Source organism: Somniosus microcephalus, unplaced genomic scaffold, assembly GCF_052327205.1.
Source record: "Somniosus microcephalus isolate GS21.2 unplaced genomic scaffold, FLI_Smic_1.0 unresolved_chr1, whole genome shotgun sequence".
Lineage (NCBI taxonomy): Eukaryota > Metazoa > Chordata > Chondrichthyes > Squaliformes > Somniosidae > Somniosus > Somniosus microcephalus.
This window is the reverse complement of record NW_028225179.1, coordinates 167,255,771-167,279,274: the sequence shown is the minus strand read 5'-3', so window position 1 is coordinate 167,279,274 and position 23,504 is coordinate 167,255,771. Positions and strand designations below refer to the sequence as shown.

At 54.9% G+C, this 23,504-nt stretch overlaps 1 protein-coding gene across 1 annotated transcript in view; it reads right to left on the bottom strand.

Moving 5' to 3' along the window:
* Nucleotides 1-23,504, bottom strand: part of LOC147096507 (uncharacterized) — a 56,188-nt gene that overhangs the window by 12,109 nt on the left and 20,575 nt on the right. Inside the window, exons 6-7 of the mRNA XM_085975309.1 lie at nt 20,717-20,797; nt 9,667-9,879 (exon numbers count right to left, since the gene is read on the bottom strand). Coding sequence (XP_085831435.1) covers nt 9,667-9,879; nt 20,717-20,797 — 294 coding nt within the window. The remainder of the gene's footprint in view (nt 1-9,666; nt 9,880-20,716; nt 20,798-23,504) is intronic.

Below are 23,504 nucleotides of genomic sequence, written 5' to 3'. Positions count from 1 at the left end.
GTGACACACCCCTCCGAGAGAGACCGAACCCTCCGAGAGTGATCCTGAGTGTGACACACCCCTCCGAGAGAGACCGAACCCTCTGAGAGTGACCCCTTCGAGAGTGACTCACCGCGAGAGTGACCCTGAGTGTGACACACCCCTCCGAGAGAGACCGAACCCTCCGAGAGTGACCCCTCCGAGAGTGACTCACCGCGAGAGTGACCCTGAGTGTGACACACCCCCCCGAGAGAGACCGAACCCTCCGAGAGTGACTCACCGCGAGAGTGACCCTGAGTGTGACACACCCCTCTGAGAGTGACCCACCCCTCCGAGAGTGACGCTGAGTGTGACACACCCCTCCGAGAGAGACCGGACCCTCCGAGAGTGACCCTGAGTGTGACACACCCCTCCGAGAGTGACCGGACCCTCCGAGAGTGACCCTGAGTGTGACACACCCCCCCGAGAGAGACCGAACCCTCCGAGAGTGACCCTGAGTGTGACACCCCCCCCGAGAGACCAAACCCTCCGAGAGTGACCCTGAGTGTGACACACCCCTCCGAGAGTGACCCTGAGTGTGACACACCCCTCCGAGTGACCCAGCCCTCCGAGAGTGACCCTGAGTGTGACACACCCCTCCGAGAGAGACCGAACCCTCTGAGAGTGACCCTGAGTGTGACACACCCCCCCGAGAGAGACCGAACCCTCCGAGAGTGATCGAACCCTCCGAGAGTGACTACTCCGAGAGTGACCGAACCCTCCGAGAGTGACCCCTCCGAGAGTGACTCACCGCGAGAGTGACCCTGAGTGTGACACACCCCTCCGAGAGAGACCGAACCCTCCGAGAGAAATAGGAAGATAGAGCAGATGAATGCGTGGCTGGAAAGATGGTGTAGGAGGGAGGGCTTTAGATTCCTGAGGAATTGGAACCGTTTCTGGGGGAGGTGGGACCTCTACAAGCCAGACGGGTTGCACCTCAACGGGAATGGGAACAATATCCTCGCGGGAGGGTTTGCTGGTGCTGCTGGGGAGGGTTTAAACTAGCTTGGCAGGGGGGGTGGGAATCTAAGTATAGAGTCAGTAGGGAGGGAAGAAAAACTGGAATTGGAAAACAAAAACGCAGAAAGTAAATTGGAAGGACAGAGGAATCAAGGGCTAGATAGTAGTCAACAAGGAGGTTTGCCTGTACTAAATGGTTTATACTTCAATGCAAGGAGTATAGCGAACAAGGCAGATGGGCTGAGGGCACAGGTAGATACTTGGGACTATGATATTATAGTTATTACAGAGACGTGGCTGAAAGAGGGGCAGGTATGGCAGCTCAACATTCCTGGTTACAGGACTTTCAGATGGGATAGAGAGGGAGGTAAAAAGGGAGTGGGGGGTCATGGTATTGATTAAAGAAACTATTACAACGGTGGGGAGGGATGATATGTTGGAGGGATCATCAAACAAGGCCATATGGGTCAAATTGAAAAACAAAAAAGGGGCGATCACACTGCTGGGAGTGTACTACAGACCCCCAAACAGTGAGAGGGAGATAGAAGAACCAATATGTAGACAAATTTCTGAGAAGTGCAAAAACTATAAGGCAGTAATAGTAAGGGATTTCAACTACCCCAATATTAACTGGGATGAAATTAGTGTGAAAATTAGAATTCCTAAAATGCATCCAGGAGAACTTTTTTAGCCAGTATGTAGCAAACCCAACAAGGGAGGGGGCAGTTCTGGACTTAGTTTCAGGGAATGAAGCTGGGCAGGTAGAAGGCGTATCAGTGGGGGAGCATTTTGGTGCTAGTGACCATAATTCAGTTAGATTTAAGGTAGTTATGGAAAAGGACAAGGATAGACCAGGAATAAACATTCTAAATTGGGGAAAAGCAAATTTTGCTAAGCTCAGAGGGGATTTAGCCATAGTGGACTGGAAACAGCTACTTGAAGGTAAATCAGTGTCAGAGCAGTGGGAGGCATTCAAGGAGGAGATCCGGAGGGTTCAGACCAAATACGTGCCCTTAAAGAAAAGAGGTGGACAAATCTAGAGCCCCCTGGATGTCGAGGGACATACAGGGTAGGATAAAGAAAAAAAGGGAGTTGTATGACAGATACCGAGGGCTAAATACTCCAGAATCTTTAGAGGAGTACAGAAAGTGCAGGGGTGCAATTAAAAATGATATTAGGAAAGCAAAGAGAGAGCATGAAAAATTCTTGGCAAGTAAAATCAAGGAAAACCCCAAAGATGTTTTATAAATATATTAAGAGTAAGAGGATAACTAAAGAAAGGGTAGGGCCTATTAGAGATCATGAGGGTAATGTGTGTGTGGAGGCGGGAGACGTCGGTAGGGTTCTTAATGAATACTTTGCGTCTGTTTTCACAAAGGAGGGGGCGAAGCAGACATTGCTATCGGGGGGAGGAGTGTGAAATATTAGATGAAATAAACATAGTGAGAGAGGAAGTATTAAGGGGTTTAGCAGCTTTAAAAGTGGATAAATCCCCAGGCCCAGATGAAATGTATCCCAGGCTGTTAAGCGAAGCAAGAGAGGAAATAGCAGAGGCCTTGACCATCATTTTCCAATCCTCTCTGGCTTCAGGTGTGGTGCCGGAGGACTGGAGGACTGCTAATGTGGTACCCTTGTTTAAAAAGGGAGAAAAGGATAGACCGAGTAATTACAGGCCAGTCAGCCTAACCTCGGCGGTGGGAAAATTATTGGAAGAAATTCTGAAGGACAGGATAAATCTTCATTTAGAAAGACACAGATTAATCAAGGATAGTCAGCACGGATTTGTTAAGGGAAGGTCGTGTCTGACAAACTTGATTGAATTTTTTGAGGAGGTAACAAGGAGGGTAGATGAGGGTAGTGCGTTTGATGTAGTCTATGTGGATTTTAGCAAGGCTTTTGATAAGGTTCCACATGGCAGACTGGTCATGAAGTTAAAAGCCCAGGGGATCCAGGACAAAGTGTCAAGTTGGATTCAAAACTGGCTCGGAGGTAGGAAGCAGAGGGTAATGGTTGATGGGTGTTTTTGTGACTGGAAGGCTGTTTCCAGTTGGGTTCCGCAGGGCTCAGTACTAGGTCCATTGTTTTTTGTGGTATATATCAATGATCTAGACTTGAATATTGGGGGTATGATTAAGAAGTTTGCAGATGATACTAAAATCGGCTGTGTGGTTGATACTGAAGAAGGAAGCTGTAGACTGCAGGAAGATATCAATATATTGGTCAGGTGGGCAGAACAGTGGCAAATGGAATTTAATCCGGAGAAGTGTGAGGTAATGCCAGGTAGATAAGGTGGTTAAGAAGGCATACGGAATGCTTGCCTTTATTAGCCGTGGCATAGAATACAAGAGCAGGGGGGTTATGCTTCAACTGTATAAAACACTAGTTAGGCCTCCGCTGGAGTACTGCGTGCAGTTCTGGTCACCACATTACAGGAAAGATGTGATTGCACTAGAGAGGGTACAGAGGAGATTTACAAGGATGTTGCTGGGAGTAGAGAATCTTAGCTATGAGGAAAGACTGGATAGGCTGGGTCTGTTTTCCTTGGAACAGAGGAGGCTGAGGGGAGACCTTATTGAGGTGTATAAAATTATGAGGGACCTAGATAAAGTGGATCGAAAGGAGCTATTTCCCTTAGCAGAGGGGTCAAAAACCAGGGGGCACAGATTTAAAGTAATTGGTGGAAGGTTTAGAGGGGATTTGAGGGGAAATTTCTTCACCCAGAGGGTTGTGAGGGTCTGGAACTCACTGCCTGAAAGGGTGGTAGAGGCAGAAACCCGAACCACATTTAAAAAGTACTTGGATGTGCACTTGGGATGCTCGAACCTGCAGGGCTACGGACCAAGAGCTGGGAAATGGGATTAGGCTGGATAGCTCTTTGTTGGCCGGCGCGGACACGATGGGCCGAAATGGCCTCCTTGCGTGCTGTAACTTTCTATGATTCTATGAGAGTGTCCCTGAGAGTGACCCACTGCTCCGAGAGTGACCGAACCCTCGAAGAGTGACCCACCCCTCCGAGAGTGACCGAACCCTCCGCGAATGACCCACCGCTCCGAGAGTGACCCCTCCAAGAGTGACCCACCCCTCCAAGAGTGACCCACCCCTCCGCGAGTGACCGAACCCTCCGCGAGTGACTCACCCCTCTGAGAGTGACCCCTCCAAGAGTGACCCACCCCTCTGAGAATGACCGAACCCTCCAAGAGTGACCCCTCCAAGAGTGACCCACGCCTCCAAGAGTGACCCACCCCTCCGAGAGTGACCGACCACTCCGCGAGTGATCCCTCCGAGTGATCAAACCTTCTGCGAGTGACCCACCCCTCCAAGAGTGACCGAACCCTCCAAGAGTGACCCACCCCTCTGAGAGTGATCTCTTCGAGAGTGACCGAACCCTCCGCGAGTGACCCACCCCTCCGAAAGTGACCCCTCCAAGAGTGACCCAACCCTCCGAGAGTGACCGAACCCTCCAAGAGTGACCCACCCCTCCGAGAGTGACCCCTCCAAGAGTGACCCACCCCTCCGAGAGTGACCCCTCCAAGAGTGACCGAACCCTCCGCGAGTGACCCACCCCTCCGAGAGTGACCGACCACTCCGCAAGTGATCCCTCCGAGAGTGACCGAACCCTCCGTGAGTGACCCACCCCTCCGAGAGTGACCGAACCCTCCAAGAGTGACCCACCCCTCCGAGGGTGATCTCTTCGAGAGTGACCGAACCCTCTGTGACCCACCCCTCCGAGAGTGACTGAACCCTCCGAGAGTGACCCACCCCTCCGAGAGTGACCGAACCCTCCAAGAGTGACCCATCCCTCCGAGAGTGATCTCTTCGAGAGTGACCCCCACCGAGAGTGACCCCTTCAGGGGTGACCCTTCTGGGAGTGGCCCCTCTTGAGAGTGACTCCTCCGAGAGTGACCGACACCTCCGAGAGTGACCCCTTCGAAAGCGACCCACCCCTCCGAGAGTGACCCGCTTCGAGAGTGACCCCTTCAGGAGTGACCCTCTGGGAGCGGCCCCTCTGAGAGTGACCGTACCCCAACATGCAGGCCCAACACATCCACTCTTCCCCCCCCCCGTCGCCTGTGCAGAGTGTTGACTCAATGCTGGGGTGCAGTCCCAAAGCTCACCATCCGTGGCTTGAACCATCACTCGGTGCGAATGCTGGCAGGTTATTTGACTGTAGGGGGTCCTGAGTCGTCCACCTCAGGCGGGGACACTGGACAGCAATCGAACCCAGGGTGCTGAGGCCAAGTGCAGCATCCCCATTGCTGCCATCAGCCCACTCGGCACAGAGCAGGATTAAACATAGAAACATAGAAGATAGGAACAGGAGTAGGCCATTCGGCCCCTCGAGCCTGCTCCGCCATTCAATGAGATCATGGCTGATCATCCAAACTCAGTGCCCTGTCCCTGCTTTCTCCCCATATCCCTTGATCCCTTTAGCCTTAAGAAATATATCCAACTCCTTCTTGAATATTTTTAATGAACTGGCCTCCACCGCCCTCTGTGGCAGAGAATTCCACAGGTTCACCACTCTCTGGGTGAAGAAATTCCTCCTCATTTCAGTCCTAAATGGCTTACCCCTTATCCTTAGACTGTGACACCCGGTTCTGGACTCCGCGGCCATTGGGATCATCCTTCCTGCATCTAGTCTGTCCAGGCCTGACAGAATTTTAAAGGTTTCGATCAGATCCCCTCTCAATCTTCTAAACTCCAGTGAGTATAAGCCCAATCGACACAATCTCTCCTCATACGTCATTCCTGCCATCCCAGGTATCAGCCTGGTGAATCTTCGCTGCACTCCTTCCATGGCAAGAACATCCTTCCTCAGATAAGGCGACCAAAACTGCACACAATACTCAAGATGTGGTGTCACCAAGGCCCAGTACAACTGCAGCAAGACATCCTTGTTCCTGTACTGAGTCATAGAGTTATACAGCACAGAAAGAGGCCCTTCGGCCCATCGTGTCTGCGCCGTCCATCAATCCCTGTCCAGTCTAATCCCATTTTCCAGCATTTGGTCCATAGCCTTGTATGCAATGGCATTTCAAGTGCTCATCCAAATGCTTCTTGAATGTTGTGAGGGTTCCTGCCTCTACCACCCTTTCAGGCAGAGAGTTCCAGATTCCAACCACCCTCTGGGTGAAAAAGTTCCTCCTCAAATCCCCTCTAAATCTCCTGCCCCTTACCTTGAATCTATGCCCCCTTGTTATTGACCCCCCCTACTAAGGGGAAAAGTTCCTCTTTATCTACCCTATCTATGCCCCTCATCATTTTGTACACCTCAATCAGGTCCCCCCTCAGCCTTCTTTGCTCCAATGAAAACAACCCCAGCCTGTTTAGTCTTTCTTCATAGCTGAGGCGCTCCATCCCAGGTAACATCCTGGTGAATCTTCTCTGCACCCTCTCTAAAGCAATCACATCCTTCCTATAGTGAGGCGACCAGAACTGCACACAGTACTCCAGCTGTGGCCTCACCAGCGTTTTGTACAGCCCCATCATAACCTCCCTGCTCTTATATTCTATGCCTCGGCTAATGAAGGCAAGTATCCCATATGCCTTTTTAACCACCTTATCTACCTGTTCCGCTGCCTTCAGGGATCTATGTACATGCACACCAAGGTCCCTCTGACCCTCTGCACTTCCTAGGGTCCTACCACTCATTGTGTACTCCCTTGCCTTATTTGTCCATCCAAAATGCATCACCTCGCACTTTTCAGGGTTAAATTCCATTTGCCACTTTTCCGCCCATCTGACCAACTCGTTTATATCTTCCTGTAGCCTGAGGCTTTCCTCCTCACAATTTACCACCCCACCAATTTTCGTGTCATCTGCGAACTTACTGATCATACCTTTTACATTCTCATCCAAATCATTTATGTAGATCACAAACAGCAAGGGACCCAGCACCGATCCCTGAGGTACCCCACTAGACACAGGCTTCCAGTCACAAAAGCAACCTTCGACCATCACCCTCTGCCTCCTGCCACTCAGCCAGTTTAGGTTCCAACGCGCCAAGGCACCCTGGATCCCATGGGCTCTTACCTTCTTGACCAGTCTCCTATGCGGGACTTTGTCAAAAGCTTTACTGAAGTCCATGTAAACCACATCCACAGCATTTCCCTCATCCACACACCTAGTCACCCCCTCGAAAAATTCAATCAGATTTGTCAGACATGATTTACCCTTGACAAAGCCATGCTGACTATCCCCGATTAATCCTTGCCTCTCCAAGTGGAGACTAATTTTGTCCCTCAGAATTTTTTCCAATAATTTCCCTACCACAGATGTTAGGCTCACTGGCCTGTAATTCCCTGGTTTATCCCTGCTACCCTTCTTGAATAATGGTACTACGTTAGCTGTTCTCCAGTCCTCTGGTACATCCCCTGTGGCCAGAGAGGTTCTGAAAATTTGTGTCAGAGCCCCTGCAATCTCCTCCCTTGCCTCACACAACAGCCTGGGATACATCTCATCCGGGCCTGGGGATTTATCCACTTTTTGGCCTGCTAAAACCGCTAGTACCTCCTCCCTCTCGATGCTAATATGTTCAAGTATGTCACAGTCCCCTTGCCCGATTTCTATGTCTACATCATCTTTCTCCATAGTGAACACAGATGCAAAAAATTCATTTAAAACCCCGCCTACATCATCTGGCTCTACACACAGATTGCCACTTTGGTCCCTAATGGGCCCTACCCTTTCCCTGGTTATCCTCTTGCCCTTAATATACTTATAAAACATCTTAGGATTTTCCTTTATTTTGCTCGCCAGTGTTATTTCATGGCCCCTCCTCGCCCTCCTAATTTCTTTTTTAAGTATGCCCCTGCACTTTTTATACTCCTCTAGGGCTTCCTCCGTCTTTAGTCTTTTGTAACTGCCAAAAGCCCCCCTTTTATTCCTAATGCATTTTTGTATATCCCTTGTCATCCAAGGTTCCCTTTGCTTGTTGGTCCCACCCTTGACCTTTACAGGAACATGTTGGCGTTGTACTCTCTCTATTTCCCTTCTGAAAGTCTCCCACTGTTTTGATGTGGATTTTCCTATAAGTAGCTGCTCCCAGTCCACTTTGGCCAGATTCTGCCTTATCATATTAAAATCGGCCTTCCCCCAATTTAGAACCCTTATTTCCGGGCCGTCTTTGTCTTTTTCCATGACCACCTTAAATCTCACCGAATTATGGTCACTGTCGCCAAAATGCTCTCCTACTGACACTTCCACCACTTGCCCGGCTACATTCCCTAGAATTAGGTCCAGTACCGCCCCCTCTCTTGTAGGACTTTCTACATGTTGGCTCAAAAAACTCTCCTGGATGCACTTTAAGAATTCTGCACCCTCTAAGCCTTTCACACCCTGACTATCCCAATTAATATTGGGGAAGTTGAAATCCCCCACTATTATTACCCTATTATTTTCGCACTTCTCTGAGATTTGCCTACATATCTGTTCCTCTATCTCCCCCTGACTGTTTGGGGGCCTATAGTACACTCCCAGCAAGGTGCTTGCCCCCTTTTTGTTTTTAAGTTCTACCCATATGGCCTCATTAGAGGAACCCGCTAATATATCATCCCTCCTTACAGCAGTAATCGACTCCTTAATTAATATTGCAACACCCCCTCCCCTTTTACACCCCCCTCTGTCTCTCCTGAAGATTCTATACCCCGGAATATTGAGCTGCCAGTCCTGACCCTCCCTCAACCATGTCTCCCTGATAGCAACAATATCGTACTCCCATGTGTTCAACAACAACTTCAGTTCATCCACCTTATTTGCAAGACTCCTTGCATTAAAATAAATGCCTTCCAGCCTTGCCATATTCCCTTTTGCCCTCACATATTTTCTCTGCCTTCCCAGCTGACTTGTTTTTTCCTGTGTATTTGGCTGCAAATCACCCCCCACTATAGCTCCACTCTGTATCCCATCCCCCTGCCAAGTTAGTTTAAACCCTCTCGCTACGAAGGCCAACATACCATTTGCCTTCTTAACCGCCTGCTGCACCTGCATGCTTACCTTCAGCGACTGGTGCACAAGAACACCCAGGTCTCTTTGCACTTCCCCTTCTCCCAATCTATTGCCATTCAAATAATAATCTGCCTTCCTGTTTTTGCCACCAAAGTGGATAACCTCACATTTACCCACTTTATAGTGCATTTGCCATGTTTCTGCCCAATCAGCGCCGTCCTGCTGTGCACGGCTCAGCTGCTTAGTGGGTTCATGGTAAATGGGCGATTTCACCACGCTCGGTGAGCTTTGCTCCAGGATGTGGGCGACGCTGTTGAGGCCACATTGATGGCCCAGCCCAAGCTGCCCGGAGAAGGTGACGGGCTTCCTTGAATCAATTGTGTTGCAACTGAATGGCTTGCTGGGCCATTCCGCGTCAAGCGTGCAGTGTGGGACTGGAGTGGTGCGTCGGCCAGGCTGGACAGGTGTGGCATGATCTGTGGACAACCAATCCAGTAGCTCCCGTGGTCATTTTCTGCATGCTAGCCCACAAAGTTCCAGGGGTGGATTTCAGCTGACAACTTCTGGGGGTGGGGGGGCGGCGCTCGTCCAGGACCATAACCATTTCAGGACTGCACCTTCCTTAGCCTTCGCTCCCACCCAATAACCCCCCCCACTCCCTGCATTGACCTGGCGACAGTCTGCCGCGCGCTGCCGGCGATCCTTACCTGGGCCAGGTACCTGTGGGGCTGCGGTGCTTACCTGATCGGTATTGTGGTTGATGGCGTGAGCGCTGTGGGTTCCGCTCCCGCCGGCGATAACCACGTCGCTGTTGCAGAACTGGGCTGTGTAGAGGAGCTCGCTCTGGCCCTTGCCCAGGGGGAAGGGGATGGTCTTCTCCAGCCGCAGGCTGCGATAATCCCAGAGCTTCAGGGCATTGCGGGCCACCCACGCCCCCGTCAGGATATGGCTGCCCTGAAACAGTCCACAGGATTCCAGCGTTAGACCTTCCCTCTCCCATTCAGAACGACAGGTTTCAAACTGTCCTGCACCCACATCCTCTCTCTTTCCTGCCTCCTTTCTCTCTCTCTCTCTCTTCTTTCTCCTCTCGCTCGCTGGATGTCTAATACTGGGCACACCTCCAAATGCATCAGTAGCTCTCTAAATATCTTGCCCTAGTGGCGCACTTCACGGTCGAGTAGCTGCAGGCTGTTCGACTGTAGGGGCGTTGTAGAACAACCTGTTGCGTGAGTCATCGTGTGACTATTCCAACGCACTCCTGGCTGGCCTCCCACATCCCACCCTAGGTAAACTTGAGGTCATCCAAAACTCGGCTGCCCTGTGTCCTAACTCGCACCAAGTCCCGTTCGCCCATCACCCCTGTGCTCGCTGACCTACATTGGCTCCCAGTTATGCAGCGCCTCGATTTCAAAATTCTCATCCTTGTTTTCAAATCCCTCCATGGCCTCGCCCCTCCCTATCTCTGTAATCTCCTTCAGCCCCACAAAAACCCCCGAGATATCTGCGCTCCTCTAATTCTGTCCTCTTGAGCACCCCTGATTATAATCGCTCCACCATCGGTGGCCGTGCCTTCTGTTGCCTGGGCCCTAAGCTCTGGAATTCCCTGCCTCAACCTCTCCGCCTCGCTACCTCTCTCTCCTCCTTTAAGACGCTCCTTAAAACCTACCTCTTTGACTTAAGCTTTTGGTCACCTGCCCTAATTTCTCCTTATGTGGCTCGGTGTCAAATTTTGTGTCTTATAATACTCCTGTGCAACGCCTTGGGACGTTTTACTACATTAAAGGCGCTATATAAATACATGTTGTTATACCCACAAATATACCTGCCCGCCGAGAGAGTGTCTTGTGGAGCAGGAGCCTGGACCTCGGGACAATGAACTCAATCGCTGGGTCCAAATCCTGGAGCTTCCTCCCTAACAGCACTGTGGGAGTGCCCTTACCACACAGACTCCTCTTGAGTGCCGGGCTCCTTTGCCGGCACTCCCACTCCCTGGTGGCCAGGCACCCCCCCATTTAATAAGGGGAGAATATTGCCTCGCAGCGCCACAAGAGGGACGCGGGGCGTTTCCAGTAGCACCCCTCCTCCCTCTCGGGGAGCTACCTGGGAAAATCGGCCGTGGGGGGGCGCTAACTTTTCGGGCGCTGGCGAAGTTAGCGCCCCAAAGGGGGCATGACTCAATTTTTCCCCGTTAGTGTTAACCTGGTGGAGATAGACCATGGGAGGAACAGAGAGGGCCTCGCTTCTCGTTTGGGCACCAGGCTCTGTGTTCACACTTCTCGCTCGGGCACCAGGCTGTGTTCACACTTCTCGCTCGGGCACCAGGCTGTGTGTTCACACTTCACGCTCGGGCACCAGGCTGTGTGTTCACACTTCTCGCTCGGGCACCAGGCTGTGTGTTCACACTTCTCACTCGGGCACCAGGCTGTGTGTTCACACTTCTCGCTCGGGCACCAGGCTGTGTGTTCACACTTCTCACTCGGGCACCAGGCTGTGTGTTCACACTTCACACTCGGGCACCAGGCTGTGTGTTCACACTTCACACTCGGGCACCAGGCTGTGTGTTCACACTTCACACTCGGGCACCAGGCTGTGTGTTCACACTTCACGCTCGGGCACCAGGCTGTGTGTTCACACTTCTCACTCGGGCACCAGGCTGTGTGTTCACACTTCACACTCGGGCACCAGGCTGTGTGTTCACACTTCACGCTCGGGCACCAGGCTGTGTGTTCACACTTCTCGCTCGGGCACCAGGCTGTGTGTTCACACTTCACGCTCGGGCACCAGGCTGTGTGTTCACACTTCACACTCGGGCACCAGGCTGTGTGTTCACACTTCACGCTCGGGCACCAGGCTGTGTGTTCACACTTCACGCTCAGGCACCAGGCTGTGTTCACACTTCACACTCGGGCACCAGGCTGTGTGTTCACACTTCTCGCTCGGGCACCAGGCTGTGTGTTCACACTTCAGGCTCGGGCACCAGGCTGTGTGTTCACACTTCTCGCTCGGGCACCAGGCTGTGTGTTCACACTTCTCGCTCGGGCACCAGGCTGTGTGTTCACACTTCACGCTCAGGCACCAGGCTGTATGTTCACACTTCTCGCTCAGGCACCAGGCTGTGTGTTCACACTTCTCGCTCGGGCACCAGGCTGTGTGTTCACACTTCAGGCTCGGGCACCAGGCTGTGTGTTCACACTTCTCGCTCGGGCACCAGGCCGTGTGTTCACACTTCACGCTCGGGCACCAGGCTGTGTGTTCACACTTCTCGCTCAGGCACCAGGCTGTATGTTCACACTTCTCGCTCGGGCACCAGGCTGTGTGTTCACACTTCACGCTCGGGCACCAGGCTGTGTGTTCACACTTCTTACTCGGGCACCAGGCTGTGTGTTCACACTTCACGCTCGGGCACCAGGCTGAATGTTCACACTTCTCGCTCGGGCACCAGGCTGTGTGTTCACACTTCTCGCTCGGGCACCAGGCTGTGTGTTCACACTTCTCACACGGGCACCAGGCTGTGTGTTCACACTTCTCGCTCGGGCACCAGGCTGTGTGTTCACACTTAACGCTCGGGCACCAGGCTGTGTGTTCACACTTCTCACTCGGGCACCAGGCTGTGTGTTCACACTTCATGCTCGGGCACCAGGCTGTGTGTTCACACTTCACACTCGGGCACCAGGCTGTGTGTTCACACTTCTCACTCGGGCACCAGGCTGTATGTTCTCACTTCACGCTCGGGCCCCAGGCTGTGTGTTCACGCTTCTCACTCGGGCACCAGGCTGTGTGTTCACACTTCACGCTCGGGCACCAGGCTGTGTGTTCACACTTCTCGCTCGGGCACCAGGCTGTGTGTTCACACTTCACACTCGGGCACCAGGCTGTGTGTTCACACTTCTCACTCGGGCACCAGGCTGTGTGTTCACACTTCACACTCGGGCACCAGGCTGTGTGTTCACACTTCACGCTCGGGCACCAGGCTGTGTGTTCACACTTCTCGCTCGGGCACCAGGCTGTGTGTTCACACTTCACGTTCGGGCACCAGGCTGTGTGTTCGCACTTCTCGCTCGGGCACCAGGCTGTGTGTTCACACTTCACGCTCGGGCACCAGGCTGTGTGTTCACACTTCTCGCTCGGGCACCAGGCTGTGTGTTCACACTTCACGCTCAGGCACCAGGCTGTGTGTTCACACTTCTCGCTCGGGCACCAGGATGTGTGTTCACACTTCACGCTCGGGCACCAGGCTGTGTGTTCACACTTCACGCTCGGGCACCAGGCTGTGTGTTCACACTTCTCGCTCGGTCACCAGGCTGTGTGTTCACACTTCTCGCTCAGGCACCAGGCTGTGTGTTCACACTTCACACTCGGGCACAAGGCTGTGTGTTCACACTTCTCGCTCGGGCACCAGGGTGTGTGTTCACACTTCACACTCGGGCACCAGGCTGTGTGTTCACACTTCTCGCTCGGGCACCAGGCTGTGTGTTCACACTTCACACTCGGGCACCAGGCTGTGTCTTCACACTTCACACTCGGGCACCAGGCTGTGTGTTCACACTTCTCACTCGGGCACCAGGCTGTGTGTTCACACTTCACGCTCGGGCACCAGGCTGTGTGTTCACACTTCTCACTCGGGCACCAGGCTGTGTGTTCACACTTCTCGCTCGGGCACCAGGCCGTGTGTTCACGCTTCACACTCGGGCACCAGGCCGTGTGTTCACACTTCACGCTCGGGCACCAGGCTGTGTGTTCACACTTCACACTCGGGCACCAGGCTGTGTGTTCACACTTCTCGCTCGGGTACCAGGCCGTGTGTTCACACTTCTCGCTCGGGCACCAGGCCGTGTGTTCACACTTCTCACTCGGGCACCAGGCTGTGTGTTCACACTTCTCGCTCGGGCACCAGGCTGTGTGTTCACACTTCACACTCGGGCACCAGGCTGTGTGTTCACACTTCTCACTCGGGCACCAGGCTGTGTGTTCTCACTTCACGCTCGGGCACCAGGCTGTGTGTTCACGCTTCTCACTCGGGCACCAGGCTGTGTGTTCACACTCGGGCACCAGGCCGTGTGTTCACACTTCACGCTCGGGCACCAGGCTGTGTGTTCACACTTCACACTCGGGCACCAGGCTGTGTGTTCACACTTCATGCTCGGGCACCAGGCTGTGTGTTCACACTTCACGCTCGGGCACCAGGCTGTGTGTTCACACTTCACGCTCGGGCACCAGGCTGTGTGTTCACACTTCTCGCTCGGGCACCAGGCTGTGTGTTCACACTTCTCGCTCGGGCACCAGGCTGTGTGTTCACACTTCACGCTCGGGCACCAGGCTGTGTGTTCACACTTCTTACTCGGGCACCAGGCTGTGTGTGCACACTTCTCGCTCGGGCACCAGGCTGTGTGTTCACACTTCTCGCTCGGGCACCAGGCTGTGTGTTCGCACTTCACGCTCGGGCACCAGGCTGTGTGTTCACACTTCACACTCGGGCACCAGGCTGTGTGTTCGCACTTCACACTCGGGCACCAGGCCGTGTGTTCACACTTCTCGCTCGGGCACCAGGCTGTGTGTTCACACTTCTCGCTCGGGCACCAGACTGTGTGTTCGCACTTCACGCTCGGGCACCAGGCTGTGTGTTCACACTTCACACTCGGGCACCAGGCTGTGTGTTCACACTTCTCGCTCGGGCACCAGGCTGTGTGTTCACACTTCTCGCTCGGGCACCAGGCTGTGTGTTCACACTTCACGCTCAGGCACCAGGCTGTGTGTTCGCACTTCACGCTCGGGCACCAGGCTGTGTGTTCACACTTCACACTCGGGCACCAGGCTGTGTGTTCACACTTCTCGCTCGGGCACCAGGCTGTGTGTTCTCACTTCACGCTCGGGCACCAGGCTGTGTGTTCACACTTCACGCTCGGGCACCAGGCTGTGTGTTCACACTTCTCGCTCGGGCACCAGGCTGTGTGTTCTCACTTCACGCTCGGGCACCAGGCTGTGTGTTCACACTTCTCGCTCGGGCACCAGGCTGTGTGTTCTCACTTCACGCTCGGGCACCAGGCTGTGTGTTCACACTTCACGCTCGGGCACCAGGCTGTGTGTTCACACTTCACGCTCGGGCACCAGGCTGTGTGTTCACACTTCTCGCTCGGGCACCAGGCTGTGTGTTCTCACTTCACGCTCGGGCACCAGGCTGTGTGTTCACACTTCTCGCTCGGGCACCAGGCTGTGTGTTCACACTTCTCGCTCGGGCACCAGGCTGTGTGTTCACACTTCACACTCGGGCACCAGGCCGTGTGTTCACACTTCACGCTCGGGCACCAGGCTGTGTGTTCACACTTCACACTCGGGCACCAGGCTGTGTGTTCACACTTCTCGCTCGGGTACCAGGCCGTGTGTTCACACTTCTCGCTCGGGCACCAGGCCGTGTGTTCACACTTCTCGCTCGGGCACCAGGCTGTGTGTTCACACTTCTCACTCGGGCACCAGGCCGTGTGTTCACACTTCACGCTCGGGCACCAGGCTGTGTGTTCACGCTTCTCACTCGGGCACCAGGCTGTGTGTTCACACTTCACACTCGGGCACCAGGCTGTGTGTTCACACTTCTCACTCGGGCACCAGGCTGTGTGTTCACACTTCACGCTCGGGCACCAGGCTGTGTGTTCACACTTCACGCTCGGGCACCAGGCTGTGTGTTCACGCTTCTCACTCGGGCACCAGGCCGTGTGTTCACACTTCACGCTCGGGCACCAGGCTGTGTGTTCACACTTCACACTCGGGCACCAGGCTGTGTGTTCACACTTCATGCTCGGGCACCAGGCTGTGTGTTCACACTTCACGCTCGGGCACCAGGCTGTGTGTTCACACTTCATGCTCGGGCACCAGGCTGTGTGTTCACACTTCACGCTCGGGCACCAGGCTGTGTGTTCACACTTCACGCTCGGGCACCAGGCTGTGTGTTCACACTTCTCGCTCGGGCACCAGGCTGTGTGTTCACACTTCTCGCTCGGGCACCAGGCTGTGTGTTCACACTTCTCGCTCGGGCACCAGGCTGTGTGTTCACACTTCACGCTCAGGCACCAGGCTGTGTGTTCGCACTTCACGCTCGGGCACCAGGCTGTGTGTTCACACTTCACACTCGGGCACCAGGCTGTGTGTTCACACTTCTCGCTCGGGCACCAGGCTGTGTGTTCTCACTTCACGCTCGGGCACCAGGCTGTGTGTTCACACTTCACGCTCGGGCACCAGGCTGTGTGTTCACACTTCTCGCTCGGGCACCAGGCTGTGTGTTCTCACTTCACGCTCGGGCACCAGGCTGTGTGTTCACACTTCTCGCTCGGGCACCAGGCTGTGTGTTCTCACTTCACGCTCGGGCACCAGGCTGTGTGTTCACACTTCACGCTCGGGCACCAGGCTGTGTGTTCACACTTCACGCTCGGGCACCAGGCTGTGTGTTCACACTTCTCGCTCGGGCACCAGGCTGTGTGTTCTCACTTCACGCTCGGGCACCAGGCTGTGTGTTCACACTTCTCGCTCGGGCACCAGGCTGTGTGTTCACACTTCTCGCTCGGGCACCAGGCTGTGTGTTCACACTTCACACTCGGGCACCAGGCCGTGTGTTCACACTTCACGCTCGGGCACCAGGCTGTGTGTTCACACTTCACACTCGGGCACCAGGCTGTGTGTTCACACTTCTCGCTCGGGTACCAGGCCGTGTGTTCACACTTCTCGCTCGGGCACCAGGCCGTGTGTTCACACTTCTCGCTCGGGCACCAGGCTGTGTGTTCACACTTCTCACTCGGGCACCAGGCCGTGTGTTCACACTTCACGCTCGGGCACCAGGCTGTGTGTTCACGCTTCTCACTCGGGCACCAGGCTGTGTGTTCACACTTCACACTCGGGCACCAGGCTGTGTGTTCACACTTCTCACTCGGGCACCAGGCTGTGTGTTCACACTTCACGCTCGGGCACCAGGCTGTGTGTTCACACTTCACGCTCGGGCACCAGGCTGTGTGTTCACGCTTCTCACTCGGGCACCAGGCCGTGTGTTCACACTTCACGCTCGGGCACCAGGCTGTGTGTTCACACTTCACACTCGGGCACCAGGCTGTGTGTTCACACTTCATGCTCGGGCACCAGGCTGTGTGTTCACACTTCACGCTCGGGCACCAGGCTGTGTGTTCACACTTCATGCTCGGGCACCAGGCTGTGTGTTCACACTTCACGCTCGGGCACCAGGCTGTGTGTTCACACTTCACGCTCGGGCACCAGGCTGTGTGTTCACACTTCTCGCTCGGGCACCAGGCTGTGTGTTCACACTTCTCGCTCGGGCACCAGGCTGTGTGTTCATGCTTCTCACTCGGGCACCAGGCCGTGTGTTCACACTTCACGCTCGGGCACCAGGCCGTGTGTTCACACTTCACGCTCGGGCACCAGGCTGTGTGTTCTCACTTCACGCTCGGGCACCAGGCTGTGTGTTCACACTTCACGCTCGGGCACCAGGCTGTGTGTTCACACTTCTCGCTCGGGCACCAGGCTGTGTGTTCACACTTCTCGCTCGGGCACCAGGCTGTGTGTTCTCACTTCATGCTCGGGCACCAGGCCGTGTGTTCACACTTCACGCTCGGGCACCAGGCTGTGTGTTCACGCTTCTCACTCGGGCACCAGGCCGTGTGTTCACACTTCACGCTCGGGCACCAGGCTGTGTGTTCACACTTCTCGCTCGGGCACCAGGCTGTGTGTTCACACTTCACGCTCGGGCACCAGGCTGTGTGTTCACGCTTCTCACTCGGGCACCAGGCCGTGTGTTCACACTTCACGCTCGGGCACCAGGCTGTATGTTCTCACTTCTCGCTCGGGCACCAGGCTGTGTGTTCTCACTTCACGCTCGGGCACCAGGCTGTGTGTTCACACTTCTCGCTCGGGCACCAGGCTGTGTGTTCACACTTCACGCTCAGGCACCAGGCTGTGTGTTCTCACTTCACGCTCGGGCACCAGGCTGTGTGTTCACACTTCTCGCTCGGGCACCAGGCTGTGTGTTCACACTTCACGCTCGGGCACCAGGCTGTGTGTTCTCACTTCACGCTCGGGCACCAGGCTGTGTGTTCACACTTCTCGCTCGGGCACCAGGCTGTGTGTTCACACTTCACGCTCGGGCACCAGGCTGTGTGTTCTCACTTCACGCTCGGGCACCAGGCTGTGTGTTCTCACTTCTCACTCGGGCACCAGGCTGTGTGTTCACACTTCACGCTCGGGCACCAGGCTGTGTGTTCTCACTTCACGCTCGGGCACCAGGCTGTGTGTTCACGCTTCTCACTCGGGCACCAGGCCATGTGTTCACACTTCACGCTCGGGCACCAGGCTGTGTGTTCACACTTCACACTCGGGCACCAGGCTGTGTGTTCACACTTCATGCTCGGGCACCAGGCTGTGTGTTCACACTTCACGCTCGGGCACCAGGCTGTGTGTTCACACTTCACGCTCGGGCACCAGGCTGTGTGTTCACACTTCTCGCTCGGGCACCAGGCTGTGTGTTCACACTTCTCGCTCGGGCACCAGGCTGTGTGTTCACACTTCACGCTCAGGCACCAGGCTGTGTGTTCACACTTCTTACTCGGGCACCAGGCTGTGTGTGCACACTTCACGCTCGGGCACCAGGCTGAATGTTCACACTTCTCGCTCGGGATCCAGGCTGTGTGTTCACACTTCTTACTCGGGCACCAGGCCGTGTGTTCACACTTCACGCTCAGGCACCAGGCTGTGTGTTCACACTTCTCGCTCGGGCACCAGGCTGTGTGTTCACACTTCTTACTCGGGCACCAGGCTGTGTTCACACTTCACACTCGGGCACAAGGCTGTGTGTTCACACTTCTCGCTCGGGCACCAGGGTGTGTGTTCACACTTCACACTCGGGCACCAGGCTGTGTGTTCACACTTCTCGCTCAGGCACCAGGCTGTGTGTTCACACTTCACACTCGGGCACCAGGCTGTGTGTTCACACTTCACGCTCGGGCACCAGGCTGTGTGTTCACACTTCACACTCGGGCACCAGGCTGAGTGTTCACACTTCTCACTCGGGCACCAGGCTGTGTGGTCACACTTCTCGCTCAGGCACCAGGCTGTGTGTTCACACTTCACACTCGGGCACCAGGCTGTGTGTTCACACTTCACACTCGGGCACCAGGCTGTGTGTTCACACTTCTCGCTCGGGCACCAGGCTGTGTGTTCACACTTCACACTCGGGCACCAGGCTGTGTGTTCACACTTCTCACTCGGGCACCAGGCTGTGTGTTCACACTTCACACTCGAGCACCAGGCTGTGTGTTCACACTTCTCACTCGGGCACCAGGCTGTGTGTTCACACTTCTCACTCGGGCACCAGGCTGTGTGTTCACACTTCTCACTCGGGCACCAGGATGTGTGTTCACACTTCTCACTCGGGCACCAGGCTGTGTGTTCACACTTCTCACTCGGGCACCAGGCTGTGTGTTCACACTTCTCACTCGGGCACCAGGCTGTGTGTTCACACTCGGGCACCAGGCTGTGTGTTCACACTTCACACTCGGGCACCAGGCTGTGTGTTCACACTTCACACTCGGGCACCAGGCTGTGTGTTCACACTTCTCACTCGGGCACCAGGCTGTGTGTTCACACTTCACACTCGGGCACCAGGCTGTGTGTTCACACTTCTCACTCGGGCACCAGGCTGTGCGTTCACACTTCACACTCGGGCACCAGGCTGTGTGTTCACACTTCACGCTCGGGCACCAGGCTGTGTGTTCACACTTCTCGCTCCGGCACCAGGCTGTGTGTTCACACTTCACGCTCGGGCACCAGGCTGTGTGTTCACACTTCACGCTCGGGCACCAGGCTGTGTGTTCACACTTCACACTCGGGCACCAGGCTGTGTGTTCACACTTGACACTCGGGCACCAGGCTGTGTGTTCACACTTCACACTCGGGCACCAGGCTGTGTGTTCACACTTCACACTCGGGCACCAGGCTGTGTGTTCACACTTCTCACTCGGGCACCAGGCTGTGTGTTCACACTTCTCGCTCGGGCACCAGGCTGTGTGTTCACACTTCACACTCGGGCACCAGGCTGTGTGTTCAGACTTCTCACTCGGGCACCAGGCTGTTTGTTCACACTTCACACTCGGGCACCAGGCCGTGTGTTCACACTTCACACTCGGGCACCAGGCTGTGTGTTCACACTTCTCGCTCGGGCACCAGGCTGTGTGTTCAGACTTCTCACTCGGGCACCAGGCTGTTTGTTCACACTTCACACTCGGGCACCAGGCTGTGTGTTCACCGGGTGCCTTGTTGCGGAAGACTGGGCCAAACATCTGTAATTACAGATGCTGAAAGAGCTGACTGATTGAAAGCAAAACCAGTGAGTTCTGACACGTGGTCACTGACCTGAAACGTTAACTCTGCTTCTCTCTCCACACATGCTGCCTGACCCGACCCGACCCGACCCGACCCGACCCACTGAGTGTTTTCCAGCATTTTCTGCTTTTAGATGATTCCGGCCAGGGGTAGGGGGCTCAATAATTGGTCTCAGTCTCTCTGGACCGGGACACCAGCCAGGCCTCCCACTCCTGATCACTGTATGTGTGGATTTTTGACGCTTGTAATGCCCCCCAAAGTCGAACAGCTTCACTGTGCGGGCTCATTTGGATACGGTACTAGTGCCCAGGGAATTTGATCCGAGCAAGGAGTTGACTTTAGCAGAGAAGGTTTGAAGGGACAAAGAGCGGCTGCGAACCATCGCGACACCGAGCTTACTCCTTTACCAATGGTCGCTTACCTTGACGTCGATGCCATGGCCGCAGATATGGGGGCCATTGAGGAACCTGCGAGCCTCCTTCTCCATTCGCTTATCCCAGATCTGGAGCAATAGAAAATTCATCCATAACAGGTATTTATCACAAGGATTACACTATGGAGAGACGTACACTGAACGAGGAGGGGGATTACTGACTATATATATGGGATGAATAGGGGGCGGAGTGGAGATTTAACAATAATATAGACGGGGGAAATGAGTGGGTGTTAGGAGATACGGTGGCGGGAGATGCCATTGGCCTAAACTTTATTGGCTGACCTACATTGGCTCGCGGACTGGCAACGCCGCGATTTTAAAATTCTCATCCTTGTTTACAAATCCCTCCATGGCCTCGCCCCTTCCCTATCGCTGTAACCTCCTCCAGCCCTACAACCCTCCCTATCTCTGTAACCTCCTCCAGCCCCTACATCCCTCCCTATCTCTGTAATCTCCTCCAGCCCCACAACCCTATCTCTGTAACCTCCTCCAGCCCTACAACCCTCCCTATCTCTGTAACCTCCTCCAGCCCCTACAACTCTCCCTATCTCTGTAACCTCCTCCAGCCCCTACAAACCTCCCTATCTCTGTAACCTCCTCCAGCCCCTACAACCCTCCCTATCTCTGTAATCTCCTCCAGCCCCACAACCCTCCCTATCTCTGTAACCTCCTCCAGCCCCTACAACCCTCCCTATCTCTGTAACCTCCTCCAGCCCCACAACCCTCCCTATCTCTGTAATCTCCTCCAGCCCCTACAACCCTCCCTATCTCTGTAACCTCCTCCAGCCCCACAACCCTCCCTATCTCTGTAACCTCCTCCAGCCCCTGCAACCCTCCCTATCTCTGTAACCTCCTCCAGCCCCACAACCCTCCCTATCTCTGTAACCTCCTCCAGCCCCTACAACCCTCCCTATCTCTGTAACCTCCTCCAGCCCCTACAACCCTCCCTATCGCTGTAGCCTCCTCCAGCCCTACAACCCTCCCTATCGCTGTAACCTCCTCCAGCCCCACAACCCTCCCTATCTCTGTAACCTCCTCCAGCCCCACAACCCTCCCTATCTCTGTAACCTCCTCCAGCCCCTACAACCCTCCCTATCTCTGTAACCTCCTCCAGCCCCTACAACCCTCCCTATCGCTGTAGCCTCCTCCAGCACTACAACCCTCCCTATCGCTGTAACCTCCTCCAGCCCTACAACCCTCCCTATCTCTGTAACCTCCTCCAGCCCCTACAACCCTCCCTATCTCTGTAACCTCCTCCAGCCCCTACAACCCCCCCATCTCTGTAACCCCCTCCAGCCCCTACAACCCTCCCTATCTCTGTAACCTCCTCCAGCCCCACATCCCTCCCTATCTCTGTAACCTCCTCCAGCCCTACAACCCTCCCTATCTCTGTAACCTCCTCCAGCCCCTACAACCCCCCCTATCTCTGTAATCTCCTCCAGCCCCTACACCCCTCCCTATCTCTGTAACCCCCTCCAGCCCCTACAACCCTCCCTATCTCTGTAACCTCCTCCAGCCCTACAACCCTCCCTATCTCTGTAACCTCCTCCAGCCCCACAACCTTCCCTATCTCTGTAACCTCCTCCAGCCCTACAACCTTCCCTATCTCTGTAATCTCCTCCAGCCCCTACAACCCTCCCTATCTCTGTAATCTCCTCCAGCCCTACAACCCTCCCTATCTCTGTAATCTCCTCCAGCCCTACAACCCTCCCTATCTCTGTAACCTCCTCCAGCCCCACAACCCTCCCTATCTCTGTAACCTCCTCCAGCCCCACAACCCTCCCTATCTCTGTAACCTCCTCCAGCCCTACAACCCTCCCTATCTCTGTAACCTCCTCCAGCCCCACACCCCTCCCTATCTCTGTAACCTCCTCCAGCCCTACAACCCTCCCTATCTCTGTAACCTCCTCCAGCCCCACAACCCTCCCTATCTCTGTAACCTCCTCCAGCCCTACAACCCTCCCTATCTCTGTAATCTCCTCCAGCCCCTACACCCCTCCCTATCTCTGTAACCTCCTCCAGCCCCACACCCCTCCCTATCTCTGTAACCTCCTCCAGCCCTACAACCCTCCCTATCTCTGTAACCTCCTCCAGCCCTACAGCCCTCCCTATCACTCTAATCTCCTCCAGCCCTACAACCCTCCCTATCTCTGTAACCTGCTCCAGCCCTACAACCCTCCCTATCTCTGTAACCTCCTCCAGCCCTACACCCCTCCCTATCTCTGTAACCTCCTCCAGCCCTACAACCCTCCCTATCTCTGTAACCTCCTCCAGCCCTACAACCCTCCCTATCTCTGTAACCTCCTCCAGCCCTACAGCCCTCCCTATCACTGTAATCTCCTCAAGCCCCACAACCCTCCCTATCTCTGTAACCTCCTCCAGCCCCACAACCCTCCCTATCTCTGTAATCTCCTCAAGCCCCACAACCCTCCCTATCTCTGTAATCTCCTCCAGCCCCTACAACCCTCCCTATCGCTGTAGCCTCCTCCAGCCCTACAACCCTCCCTATCTCTGTAACCTCCTCCAGCCCTACAGCCCTCCCTATCACTGAAATCTCCTCAAGCCCCACAACCCTCCCTATCTCTGTAACCTCCTCCAGCCCCACAACCCTCCCTATCTCTGTAATCTCCTCAAGCCCCACAACCCTCCCTATCTCTGTAACCTCCTCCAGCCCCACAACCCTCCCTATCTCTGTAACCTCCTCCAGCCCCACAACCCTCCCTATCTCTGTAACCTCCTCCAGCCCCACAACCCTCCCTATCTCTGTAACCTC